General features: G+C 41.9%; 1 protein-coding gene across 1 annotated transcript in view; it reads left to right on the top strand.

Moving 5' to 3' along the window:
- SETD2 (SET domain containing 2, histone lysine methyltransferase) overlaps nucleotides 1–14,538 on the top strand; it is a 482,526-nt gene that overhangs the window by 71,110 nt on the left and 396,878 nt on the right. Inside the window, 1 exon segment of the mRNA XM_030196916.1 lies at nucleotides 12,049–12,177. Coding sequence (XP_030052776.1) covers nucleotides 12,049–12,177 — 129 coding nt within the window.

Genomic DNA, 14,538 nt, shown 5'->3' with positions numbered 1-14,538 from the left:
TTTTTTGTTATCTTAATTATTTTTCCTCTGCTATCCGGCATTGTTAGCGCGGTAGTTGTAAAAAAAAAAAAAAAAAAAAGAGGCGCGAACTGTTAAGCGCGTGCTCGCTCTTGGACGGGTCTGTATAGCTTGGGAGCTGTATTGATGGTTCCTGTTCGGGCCAGAGGCTAAACCATGTTTTGTGCGGCATCGGAGGCTATCTGTTTTCTCGGCGCACAGATTTCCTGCTTCTTCGTCGGTCTGGTCAATGGTTTTCTCCCCCGAACTTTATTCTTCTCATTTTGGCGCGCTTGGCCGCCATTGTTTTGCTTGCAGCTGCAATTTCCCTTGACGCGGCAGCGTTTTTTCTGCTTTTACTGTGTTTGGCTGTTGTGCAATGGAAAGGAGATATTGTTTCTCCGGTAGTTGGGGCATTGGTAGTATATTTGCCCCGAAATTAATTTTTACATGTATTTTTCAAGCTATTAAAAAAAAAAAAAAAAGAAATGCTACGATGCGAATGGCGCTCATTTTGTTTTTCCCTCTGTTTTTTCTCCGTCGAGGACTTTTTGGTTGATAGCAATGTTGTGAATTAAAGTGCAGCTCAGTTGGCGATTTCTTTGTCCTTGGCAAGACTCCGATTCAAAGTGCAGCTCAGTCGGGAATTCTCTGTTTTGACAATGGGGCGAATTAAATTGTATCTCAGCTTCAAAATAACCATTTTCCTATTCCTTTCCCTTGTGTGTGATGTTTGGAGGAAAGGTCTTCGCTATTGTCTAGCGCAGTTTTTATGGGGGTCCAGTGTATGTCACTCTGTGTCTTTCTCATTTCCTGGTGAATAGGACTACATTTTCTAATAGTCAATTGATTAGTACTTTACAAATCTGGCCATAATATCTTAGTTCCTTTCAAGCATTTCCCTTCATGGCTATGATGTTATACAGTGTTTTTAAGAACTTAACAAACATTTTCTATGGCATAGGCTATCTGGTTCAGGTGCCATGTGGATAGAACTACATTGCCGGATAGTCTATTGTTTGGTACTTTACAATGCTGGATATAAGATCTTAATTCCTTTCAGGAAATTTTCCTCCGTGGCTATGTTCTTATACAGTGTTTTAAGATCTTAACAAATGTTCTCTAGAGCGTAGGCTGCATGGTTCAGATGCCATGTGCAATGAAATACATTGTCTGATACTCAATTGTTGCGTACTTTGCAATTCTGGACATAAGGTCTTACTTCCTTTCAGCAATTTCTTTCATGGCTATGCTTTCCTCTTTGGCATAGCAGATGACAGCTGCATAGGCTACATGGTTCAGATGGTTCTCATATTCTAGGAGACTCAGTCCTGTCTACCGAGCACCCAGATTTCTCAGCTGCTTTAGAAGGCATGTTTTATTCACGTCTTCTCTACTTTCCAACTGTCTTGGAGTTTCTCATGTGTTATCTTAGTATTCTTCTAGGACTTACAAGATATATGTCCACTTAGGGAGTAAAGTTATCCGGTCAATTTGCATTTTCTCCCACTTAAGGATATTGGGAGGTCCTCACGCCATCTACTTTTATTTTTGTTTCCTCTATCTATTCAGCCTGGGCACATGGTAAACATTCTGGTTTTGTCCAGTATGACCATCCATAATTTCTGCTATCCCTTTCTCTTCCTTACAGATTTTAGGGTCTTGTTTCAAGCTTTCTTGACGTCAGGTACAGTCTTGTCTCCTGTGGCACAATTCACCACCTTTTCCGTAATAGGTATTTTCCAAGTCTATTCCTTTTCATTTTCATTTTATTCTTCCTCTCTCCAGAGTTTTTTTTCTCTTGGAAGGAGATTCACTCATTTTCTGTGCATTTTTTGCCATAAGGGCATAAGTGTTGCCATAATGGGAAAGGCCAAGAGTCCCCATCCTGTTTTCAGATGGGGTCAATCCAGATTGCAAATACCACATTCATATCTCGTGAGTGTGCGTCTGTTCATCTCTGTACATCTCAGTGAGGAAGGAGGCATGACATGATACGAGGTTTGGGGAGATCCGGTAAAATTAAAGGCCAGTGTGTCTCAGTCCACGCTTAACATATGGTGATCCTTTCATTTTCATTCTATACGTCCTCACTCCAGACCTTCCTTTCAATTGGAAGGGGATTCTTTCACTTCCTGTGCATTTTTGCTTTTAGTATATGAGTATTGTCATACGGGGAAAGTCTAAGAGTCCATTAAGCCCAGCATCCTGTCCTCAGTTGTGGTCAATCCAGGTTGCAAGTACCACATTCACTTCTTATGGGTGTGGGTCGGTACATCTTAGTACATCTCAGTATAGGAGGAGTAATGTCCACGATACGAGGATGATGAGAAGGTCCTCATTACCAGTTTTCTTGCCCTGCTTTTCGGTCTCACGTCGGCTCCGCACACTTTTTTCTTAAGTTATGGTCGTAGTAGCAGCGGCGCTCATGAAACAACGTTTCCTTGTTTCATCCTTTCCTAGATGTCTGGTTCATTACAGACAGTCTTATTGGCAGAGTTGTCAGGTCAAGCAATGGGTGGTGCATTTCGGGCACACTCTAGGTTACGGGGTGCATGTAGCCAGGTCTCTCATGTGATCTCTCTTTTGAGCTCTTGTGTGATCTCATTAGATTTCGTAGCATGTCTCTATTTTTTCTCTCTTTGTTTAGTCAAGTTGGCGCAGACTGTTTTTGTCTTCTCTACAAGCATCCCACTTTCTGTTTTCTCTGGATGTTCTTGGGCCTTCGGCCATTACCTTGCTCTATTTTGCAGAGTAAAATTTTACTTTCTAGCTCCCAAGAAGGAATTTTTTCTTCATTCTCTTTAGAGTCTCAGTAGTCTTTTTTGGCAGCTTTTCACTTCGTCAATTTCGTGACCATTGAAAAAAAAACAAAAAACTTCTGGGAGTTCTCAATGGATAGTACCTTAAGGGGAGGTCCCAGTTCTAGAACTACTTCTTTTCGCTCTGACCTTCCATGTGCCTCGCTTACTCTCTTGCTAAAAAGACTTGTCAGCGTCAGAGACAGATGCCCTCTCGTATCCAGATATTTATCTCGGATGGAATTCCCTCCGCTCAGTTGGCCTCTGTATTCTCACTAGTGCAGCACTTGGGTCTGGTGGTTGAGATTGAGCATTCTTCCTGCAAGTATATCGGGAGCATATACACAGTGAGCAGTTTTTTGATGGCTGCGTCTGTGAAAATATATATGTATATTTATAGTTCTACTACATAAGTACATATTTAATTCCACACTGGGAAAAGCTCAAAGGTCCTATCGAGCCCACCTTTCGGTCCACAGCCAATCCAGACCATGAGCACCTGGCTAGATTCCTAAACGTACAAACATTCTATACATGTTATTCCTGGAACTGTGTAGTGTTTTATGGACTTCTATATGTATCTAACAGATGAAAGGTACTAACAAGTGTCTACTGTTGATTTATTCCCGTTTTCACTAATTGGGGTCTACGACAAGAGTCTCAGGTGATCTGCTTACAGAGGCAACAGCTACAGATGATTCTTTCTCTCTCATTTGAATTGCGCTCTGAGATATGTTTTCTTCATGTTGGGTAACTGCAGCGGCTGTCAGTTTATTTGGACCTTCAGTCTAGTTTGCAGCAGAGATTTAGGTACCTTCTTCTTCTGCATAGTATTTAACTGCATTCTTGTTTTTACCTATTTAGCTTCTAGTGATCAGGTACTTTCTCACTGACAGGCTTTACATACTTCCAATCTGTTGCTAGGTCAGCAATAGTCTACTATATCTGGAGTATTGTACTTCAGGATCTCGGTTTCCACTTTCTCAGCTGAGGTAGATTCATTGCAGTTTTTTGTTTCCAGGCGGCTCTGCTTCTACCTTTGCCATCTTTCTTTCAGTCGTTTTTTTTCTCAAGTCTCTCTGTCTTTTGCGCTGCACTGATAGTGCGGTAGGGGACATTATATAGCGGCCACTTGGTAGGGGACAATGTTCAGCGTCGCTTGAACTTTTCAGCTTTTTTGCTTTGTAGTCATTCTATTTAGTTTATTGGCGGTTCTTGGATCGTCAAGCTTTTGGCTTCGTATTCATCCTAGTTTGGGTGTTTTCAGGGACTCTACCACATTCTCAATGTCTGTCCGTCCCGTAAGATTACTGCTTTGGTACTTCACAACAGTCCAATCCTGGTCCGGTCCGGAGGGACGCTAAGGAAGGAGAAATTAGATCTTACCTGCTAATTTGCTTTCCTTTAGTCCCTCCGGACCGGACCAGGCCCCTCCCATGTTCTATCAACTCTTTAGATTCTTTTATTAAGTTGGAAGTGGAATGTTTTAAAAAAAAAAAAAAAAACCAGATGATACTGTATATATATTTTAAAAAATGACTTTGCGTGGTCCATACCACTTCTCTGGTGGTTACTGGTGAGCTCGGTTGCTGGAATATATACAAAACCTTAATGGGTCATACCACTTCTCTGGTGAGAGTTGCTGGAATATATATATATAAAACCTTAATACCACTTCTTTGGTGAGAGTTGCTGGTGAGCTCAGTTGCTGGAATATATATAAAGCCTTGAATATGTTATACCACTTCTCTGTTGAGAGTTGCTGGTGAGCTCAGTTGATGGAATATATATAAAACCTTAAGTGAGTCATACTACTTCTCTGGTGAGAGTTGCTGGTGAGCTCTAATATGAATGGGCCATGTCACTTCTCTGGTGAGAGTTGCTGGCGAGCTCTAATACAAATGGGCCATACCACTTCTCTGGTGAGAGTTGCTGGTGAGCTCTAGTACTCGGTTTTGCCGAGGAATTTGTGGCTGCTAGGATTCCATACGGCACAGAAGTTCGTTCTTTCTTTCCTGCTTTGTTATTCAAATACTGAGGCTAAGGTCACATGGCCAGGGCTCCTATTGGCTCTCTAGAGTCAGAGTTTTTCTCAGTCTCCACCTGCTGGTAGGCGGGCACAACCCAACAGTCCAATTCTGGTCCGGTCCGGAGGGACTAAAGGAAAGCAAATTAGCAGGTAAGATCTAATTTCTCCTTAGCTTTCCTCATCTGCTTTCAATTTTACTTGACATTCCTTATGCCGTTTCTTATTATTTTCAGTCGGTTCATTCTTCCATTTTCTGAAGGATTTTCTTTTAGCTCTGATAGTTTCCTTCACCTCACTATTTAACCACGCCGGCTGTCATTTGGTCTTCCGTCCTCCTTTTTTAATACGTGGAATATATTTGGCCCGGGCTTCCAGGATGGTGTTTTTGAACAGCATCCACGCCTGATGTGAATTTTTGACCTTCGCAGTCGCTCCTCTAAGTTTTTCTTTTCACCGTTCTTCTCATTTTATCATAGTCTCCTTTTTTTAAGTAAAATGCTAACGTATTTGATTTCCTATGTATACTTCAAAGCTAATATCAAATCCGATCATATTATGATCACTGTTATCAAGCGGCCCCAGCACCATTACCTCCCGCACCAGATCACGTGCTCTACTAAGGACCAGGTCTAGAATTTTTCCTTCTCGCGTCAGTTCCTGTACCAGCTGCTCCATAAAGCTGTCCTTGATTTCATCAAGGAATTTTACTTCCCTAGCATGTCCCGATGTTACATTTACCCAATCAATATCAGGGTAATTGAAATCACCCATTATTATTGTGTTTATTATTGTGTTGCCCAGTTCGTTTGCTTCCCTAATTTCCTTTAACATTTCTGCATCCGTCTGTTCATTCTGCTTAGTGTGTAATCTTTACTCTTAGTGGTCATTGCCTGCATATGACCCTATCCTCCCCCTCTCCTCTCAGCAGAGCCCCGTCTTTCATCACTGCTGCCTTGAGAAGGATATCCGACGCAACAGTCGTTTTGGACAGAATGTATTTCAGAATCTATTTGGGGTTCCAGAATCCAACTCTGCCCTGCAAGGCCTGTTTTTTTCTGTTCAAGTTGCACTCACATAGTTGGTATATAGTTTCAGGTTGATCTGTTATGTCTTTGCCGTTGCGAGGCCCAGTTGACCAATGGTTGTTTTCGGTAAGCCTGGTAACCATTCGTGATGATACATAGGCCTGCTTGACCTCGAAGAAAACGAAGATAGATACTTGTAGCAGGTGTTCTCTTGAGTACAGCAGACCTCATATTCTCACAACTCTCCAGAGATGTCTCCTTTTTTGTCTTTTTCTTACATGTGTTGTAATATTGTTCTGTGTAACAGCGTACTTACGGTGGGTGTGAAGGTACTTGCGCATGCACAGTGGAGCATGTCTTGCACTCCACAAAACTCTCTATAACTTGTCATAAGCTCCTGACTGGGCAACGCGGGATTGCGTTATCCATGTGTAACATAGTAGATGATGGCAGAGAAAGACCTGTACGGTCCATCCAGTCTGCCCAACAAGATAAACTCATGTGCTACTTTATGTGTATACCTGACCTTAATTTGTATCTGCCATTTTCAGGGCACAGGCTGTAGAAGTCTGCCCAGCACTAGCCCCGCCTCCCACCACAGGCTCTGCCACCCAATCTCCACTAAGCTTCCGAGGATCCATTCCTTCTGAATAGGATTCCTTTATGTTTATCCCATGCATTCTTGAATTCTGTTACCCTTTTCATTTCCACTACCTCCCATGGGATGGTATTCCAAGTATCCACCACTCTTACCATGAAAAAATACTTCCTGACATTTTTCTTGAGTCTGCCCCCCTTCAATCTCATTTCATGTCCTCTAGTTCTACCGCCTTCCCATCTACGGAAAAGGTTTGTTTGCGGATTAATACCTTTCAAATATTTGAACGTCTGTATCATATCACCCCTATTTCTCCTTTCCTCCAGGGTATACATGTGCAGGTCAGCAAGTCTCTCCTCATATGTCTTGTAACGTAAATCCCATACCATTTTTGTAGCTTTTCTTTGCACCGCTTCAATTCTTTTTACATCCTTAGCATGATACGGCCTCCAAAACTGAACACAATACTCCAGGTGGGGCCTCACCAACGACTTATACAGGGGCATCAACACCTCCTTTCTTCTGCTGGTCACACCTCTCTCTATACAGCCTAACAACCTTCTAGCTATGGCCACCGCCTTGTCACACTGTTTCGTCGCCTTCAGATCCTCAGATACTATCACCCCAAGATCCCTCTCCCCGTCCGTACATATCAGACTCTCACCGCCTAACACATACGTCTCCCGTGGATTTCTATTGCCTAAGTGCATCACTTTGCATTTTTTCGTATTGAATTTTAATTGCCAAACCTTAGACCATTCTTCTAGCTTCCTCAGATCCTTTTTCATGTTTTCCACTCCCTCCCGGGTGTCCACTCTGTTACAAATCTTAGTATCATCCGCAAAAAGGCAAACTTTACCTTTTAACCCTTCGGCAATGTCACTCACAAATATATTGAATAGAATCCACCCCAGCACCGATCCCTGAGGCACTCCCACTACTCACCTTTCCCTCATCCAAGCGAATTCCATTAACCACCACTCTCTGGCATCTGTCCGTCAACCAGTTCCTAATCCAGTTCACCACGTCGGGTCCTATCTTCAGCCTGTCAAATTTATTCAAGAGCCTCCTGTGGGGAACCGTGTCAAAAGCTTTGCTGAAATCTAAGTAGATTACGTCTATAGCACGTCCATAATTCAATTGTCTGGTCACTCAGTCAAAGAATTCAATGAGATTCGTTTGGCACGATTTACCTTTGGTAAAACTATGTTGTCTCGGATATTGCAACTTATTGGCTTCCAGGAAATTCACTATCCTTTCCTTCAGCATCGCTTCCATTACTTTTCCAGTAACCGAAGAGTGGCTTACCGGCCTGTAGTTTCCAGTTTCTTCCCTATCACCACTTTTGTGAAGAGGGACCACATCCGCCGTTCTCCAATCCCACGGAACTTCTCCCGTCTCCAAGAATTTATTAAACCAATCTTTAAGAGGACCCGCCAGAACCTCGCTGAGCTCCCGCAATATCCTGGGGTGGATCCCGTCCGGTCCCATGGCTTTGTCCACCTTTAGATTTTCAAGTTGTTCATACACACTCTCTTCCGTGAACGGTGCTATATCCACTCCATTCTCATATGTACTTTTGCCAGTCAATCGTGGCCCTTCTCCAGGATTTTCTTCTGTGAAAACAGAACAAAAGTATGTATTTAGCAAATTTGCTTTTTCTTCATCATTATCCACATAGCAGTTTACAGCATCTTTCAGTCTCACAATTCCATTTTTAGTCTTCCTCCTTTCACTAATATACCTGAAGAAATTTTTGTCACCCCTCCTTTCATTTCTAGCCATTTATTCTTCCACTTGCACTTTCTCCAGACATATCTCTCTGTTGGCTTCTTTTAGTTTCATCCGGTATTCCTCTCCGTGTTACTGTTCTTGAGTTTTTCTGTATTTCAGGAATGCCAACTCTTTAGCCTTTATTTTCTCAGCCACTTGCTTTGAGAACCATATCGGTTTTCTTTTTCTCTTGCTTTTATTTACTCTCCTTACATAAAGGTTTGTGGCCATATTTATAGCTTCTTTCAGCCTGGGCCACTGTCCTTCCACTTCTCGTATTTCCTCCCAGCCCATCAGCTCCTTCCTCAGGTATTCCCCCATTTTACTAAAGTCAGCACGCTTGAAATCCAGAACTTTGAGTTTTGAGTGGCCACCCTCCACTTCAGCTGTCACATGAAACCAAACTGTTTGGTGGTCACTGCTGCCCAGGTGGGCACCCACTCGGACATTTGACACACTATCCCCATTTGTGAGCACCAAATCCAGCGTCTGTCCCTCCCTCGTGGGTTGTGTCACCATTTGTCTGAGCAGAGCATTTTGAAAAGCATCCACAATCTCTCTACTTCTTTCCGATTCCGCAGATGGAACCTTTCAATCTATATCCAGCAGATTGAAATCTCCCAGCAACAGCACCTCTCTCTTCTTTCCCAGCTTTTGAATATCTGCGATCAGATCTTTATCTAGTTCCTCCAATTGTGTCTGAGGTCTAAAGACAACACCCACGTGGACAGAGGTTCTATCGTCTTTTTTTAAGGTGATCCATATCGCTTCTTCCTTTCCCCAGGTCCCTGTCATTTCAGTCGCTGCGATGATATTTCTCACGTACAGAGCTACTCCTTCACCTTTACGACCATCTCTATCCTTCCTAAATAGATTATAGCCTGGTATGTTTGCATCCCATTCATGAGAACCATTGAGCCATGTCTCCGTGATTGCAACAACGTCTAAGTCTGCCTCAAACATCAGGGCTTAAAGGTCTTGAACTTTATTTCTTAAACTGTGAGCATTTGTAGTCATCGCTTTCCATCTTCATTTCAGTGGAATTTTTATCTTCTGTTTAGTTTCTTGTTTAGTCTTACTTCCTGCTGTGTTGGTAAGAAGTGATTTGCTAAGATTGTTGTTTTCATTGCTTTCTTTTCTACTGACGCATCTTGGCTTTAGCTGGGGGGTGACCACTTGAAGTGAACTGCCTCCATATGCCACCCCCGCCTTCTAGTTTAAATGCCTCAAAATATATTGTCTGAATTTATCCCCAAGGAGATAATGGAAATGGGACTTGGTATACCGCCTTTCTGTGGTATTTTCCAACTACATTCAAAGCGGTTTACATATATACAGGTACTTAATTTTGTACCTGGAGCAATGGAGGGTTAAGTAACTTATCCACAGTCACAAGGCGCTGCAGTGGGAATCGTACCCAGTTCCCCAGGATCAAAGTCCATTGCACTAACCACTAGGCTGCTACTCCTGCTGTCCTCTGAGACTACCTGCTACAGGTAATATATTGTCTGAATTTGACCCCAAGGAGATTATAAGGCCTGCTGTTCTCTGAGAATACCTGCTACAGGTAAGTATCGTCGCTGTTTCCAGCGGATAAATTGTGCTGCGTTATTGTGCCTTTCTGCAGTCTTTTAGCACATCACGCACTGCAATAAGATGTATGAATGTTTCCAGTTCAGTGCTGCAAAATCAGAATTAATTTTACCATTTTTTTCTGTACTGGCTGTGAACTGTCTTGTCTGTAGTGTGCTAACCTGAGCTGCAGTTATGAACCTCTCATCTTTAAGTTTTTTTGTTTGTTTTTAATTGTAATTTTTGGGCATCAATATAGAGTATGCTGAAACAGGCAAAATAGCATAGTGAACAAACTGGAGTATAAACTGAGGTAAACCACTAAATACGTTTAACCATAAACTTCTATATTACAGATGCAACTCCATATTGACTTTTATATTATATCCCCATCAACTTCAAAACAACCTTCACTTGCAAACTGTCACTCATACCATGAAACACACGAAACATCCTCAGCCACCTTGCAGACATACATCCAAACATATCCCCTCCTCCCTCCCACCCCCTCTTTCCCTTTAATGCAAGTCTAACAGTGCCAAACATCGTGTCTATAATTGAGCTTAATGTCTATTTTCTGATTTGTTCGTGTTGGAGTAAATTTGGCTTTCATGCCTATCCACCATACGTAACCTTAAGACCCAAGAGTCATAAGGAATCCTATCAGAGGATGTCCAAAACTGCAGGATAATCTTCTTAACTAGCAACAGAGACATATACATGAAGTGCCTTTGTGGTAACGTAAGCTTTCGAGCAATAAGGAGTGTTTGATCACCCAAAAGTAAAGAAACATAGTCCCATTCTAAATCTTTCTGGATTACTTTCGTGTGTAATCTGCAGAGCCGCTCTCCCTCGCTGCTGTTCAGATAGCAGTCATCACGTGACCCCATCTTTAAGTTTTAATTAATCTCTCCTTATCCGTTCATTTGTCAGGTTTTGATCTATGTATGATTGCAGAAGTAAATATAATGGGGAATATATAGAATTGTGCTTTAGATAAGTGCAGATCTAATTCTTTAAAGAGTTTTTTTTTTCTTATTTTGCAAATTCTGCTCCTGCGGATGCTTTCACCTCATGTGCTGATATATTCCTCACTCATTCATTCTTTTCATCGGAATACTTGTTCAAGTTTGGACTCTGGCCATTTTGCTTTTGTACATGGTCTGATGCTGCTAGGGCTACGTGGTGGCCATTGATGTTAGCTCTGTATGTATAATCTATTTCTGTAGGTCTCACTTTGAGCTCTTGGCATGCTTCGTATGCAATTTTGGCATAAGTTTTTAAATATTTCTATAATTTTTTCACACTGAAAGTGTAGAGTAGTTGTTCAAATCAAACTCCTACTTTTAATATACAGTATTTTAAATTGTTTAGACAGCAGAATGTGAAAAATGCATTTTGAGATAATGCATGACTGATGTAACTTATTTAAAATCTAGATATTTTTGTTATATGAACAACTGAGGCCATGCAGAATATGGAGGAAAGGATGTGGAACTGGTGCTGCCTTATAGTGGCAGATGTATATAGTAGAGATGCACATGGTGAGCCTTTTGAAGCAAATATTTTCCCTAGTAGTCCAAATACAGTTCTGCCTGTAAATCATAAAGAAGCTTTCAGTAAAATACCCTTTGCAATTATCTCTGTATTTGGTCTGTGGCATTTCTACATAAAAATTTAGTGGAATGGTCAGAGCAGTGGGCTAAGGACCAAGGAAGCCAGGGTTCCAATCTCCCCTCTCCCACTTGTACTCATTGTGAGTTTGGTAGTTCACTTCACTCTATTGCCTTGGGTATCAACATAAATTGTAAGACAGGGACTACCTACTGTACCTGAGATATAACTCACTTTGAGTATAAGATTGGAAGGCTAAGTAATTAAAAACAAAAATCAAATCCCAGAATTAGTAAATCAGTACTAAAAGGGGGGATTTCTTTCCTTTTCTGAAGTACTTAAAATGTTCACACTTAAGGACAAGATTTATAAACCTTACAGAAGTAGAGCAAATAATTGCAAAAACGCTTGCAGTTCATTTTGTTTGCACAGATTTAAGCTATGCATCTTTTGTTCACAATTTACATTTCCTGCAACTTCTGAAAGGTAAAAATAAAATATGCAGAAATCTGTGCAAGCAAAACCTTGTGCAAAGTGTGCTGTGGTGCTTGGGTTTAATCCTTACTATATGTTTAGGTCTTTTAGGCTTTTCCTTCTCATTGATTGCTTGGCTTAGTGTGTTCTGTTCTTCCAAACCAGCTCCTCTCGGTGCCCTAATGGAGAATATTGTTCCAATCGGCGGTTCCAGAAGAAACAGCATGCGGATGTGGAAGTGATCTTGACTGAGCAGAAAGGCTGGGGGTTGCGAGCTGCCAAGGAGCTGCCACCGTAAGGAATTTTAGCCTAGTTTTTATTCTTTTCTTTTTCTTTTAATAGACTGACTTAACTCTTATCTTAACAGACTCTGTTCCTGAAAAAATCATGGTGTTTGTAGACTAGCTAATCAATCAGATTGGTGCTTTCTGCCAGCCTTGTTAATGTGAACGATCAACCTTGCCCTGATCTGAATATACTTCCGTCCTGCAGCACTCCCAGGCCCAACCAGCTCTGATGAAGAGGGGATCTAAACCTAGAAATGGGACCAGCTCCTTTGAAGGAGTGGATGAAATAATGCTGGTTTCCCTTACGTGCACCCTTACAGGTCCACATTGAGAGGCATAGCTAGCCTGGTTAAATGGGAGGGCGAGGCCCAATCAGAGAGAGTTAAATTTAGGGACTGTTTGTTTAAAACTTTTAATCGCGATTAATCATGTGATGGAAGCATTTTCGTGTCCACTTATTTGTTTTCCCACTGCTGCTCTTTGTGACTTTGGGCAAGTCACTTAGCCCTCCATTGCCCCAGGTACAAAATAAGTAACTGTATATATTATGTTAACCGCTTTAATTGTAACCACAGAAATGCGTCATATCAAATCCCATACCTCTTCCCTTCCCTAAAGGACTGATGATCATCCTTTCTTTCCCAGCTGCAGATCCAACATAATCTCCCGCTCTTCCTTCCCTCCTCATCTTCCTCCAGGTCTCTTACCTCTCTTTTTCCTTCTTCCCTCATATAGTCCAGCACCTATTTCCTTCTTTCCCTTGTGATACAAACTTGGTGGTGAGTAGCACCAAGCTGTTCTTGTGACTGCTGGAATTCACCACCTTGTCTATAGCTTCCATCGGTGTCCCCTCCAGTTCTGCTTGTGGGTCTACAGTTTACTCAACTCGCCCCACGTGGGGTTTGGCATCTGCCCCACCCCCAGTGGTCTACCTTAAAGGTGATCTTCTGTTGGTCTCTTGCAGCATTGAACATAGACTGCCTTCTCCCTGCTCCGAAGCTTCCTTCTGGAAGAGAGCTTTAGAAGTGTTTGGAGGAGATGGTGCAATTTTATTAGTCACAATTAATTTTTAAAATCATGATGAATAAATAACACATTATTGCATTGTTAACTGCGATTAATGTGTAGCTCTAGTTAAAACCCTAGAGAAGAAACATGCTGGGAAGGTGCCTGAGCAGGAAGAAAGTCTTCCAGGAGAGTTCTAAGCCTCTGGCTGCTGTATCTGAGGACGGGCAACAATAGGAAGATGATCTGTTGTGGAAACTGGGTCTTCTAGAAGGGGGTCACTTTTTGTGTGTACAAAGTGAGCTTAACTAAAGTTGAGCTTTGAGAAACCTAATAAATGCAGTTCCTTTTTTTTGTGTGTGTGAAATTGAACTTTTTACTGCAACATTCAGAGTAGACACTTCGCTCCATGGTGTATCTCCCTTTTGAGGTATTTTTGAAGGTGCCTACATTGATTTTTACCCTCAAGGATTTATTTAAAACCTGAAATTCCAACATTAGCTAGAACTGAGGCTGCACACTCGCAGACTCCTGATGCAGGCAGCAATGTTGAAATACGGCACCGTGTCGAGTCTCAGAGGTGCATTTATCATGATAAAATTTTAACCATATGTGCATGTTTCCCTGTTTTTATGTTGGAAGTGCCATCGAATACCCTACTGCTTTTGTTTTTTTGCTGAATTTGAACTTTCCATTCCAGACCTTTGATACATTGAATTTCACAATAAAGAATTTGCTTTGTTTACCCTGTCTGCCGACTGTGGGTGTGAATGCTCTATACCTTGTTGCCACCCACGCTGTTTCATCCCCACCAAATTAGATCTGTATTCTCCGAGGACAATCAGGCCTTCGTATTCTCACAGCTGGGTGATGTCATCTGATGGAGCCCAGTGTGGACACTGACTATCGAGACTTTCTAGGAGCATCCCACCATACATGCACTGGTGCCTTTCTACACGCAGGTCCCTCAGTCTTGTTTTTCTTGGCACAGGGAAGATGCGTCATTGTGTTCTCGGTGCATGTTTTCTTTGCAGTGCCTTCCTGTATAGGTATTTTTCTTCTGTTTTCGTTTTCTCCTTATTTTCTCTTTACTTTTCATAGTTTTTTTGGCATTTAGTTTCCTTTCACTTTTACAAGTGACTGGGCTGTTTTAAACCAAAAGCAGTGACCTCAGTTTGAATGCTTCCCCTTTTTTTTCAGTTCATAATTGAAGAGTTTAATTTGGCCACGATTATTTTCTGAATATCTCAGAAGACCCCCCCCCCCCCCCAGTGGCTTCAAAAGGTGCGCCCAATGTAATCATGACGGAACCGCATTCTTGGTGCATCGGGTGCCTTGGGCCTCACCATGAGCCTAACTCTTG

The sequence above is a fragment of the Microcaecilia unicolor genome, chromosome 1 (genome assembly GCF_901765095.1).
Source record: "Microcaecilia unicolor chromosome 1, aMicUni1.1, whole genome shotgun sequence".
Classification (NCBI taxonomy): Eukaryota; Metazoa; Chordata; class Amphibia; order Gymnophiona; family Siphonopidae; genus Microcaecilia; species Microcaecilia unicolor.
This window is presented reverse-complemented; position numbering and strand designations above follow the sequence as displayed.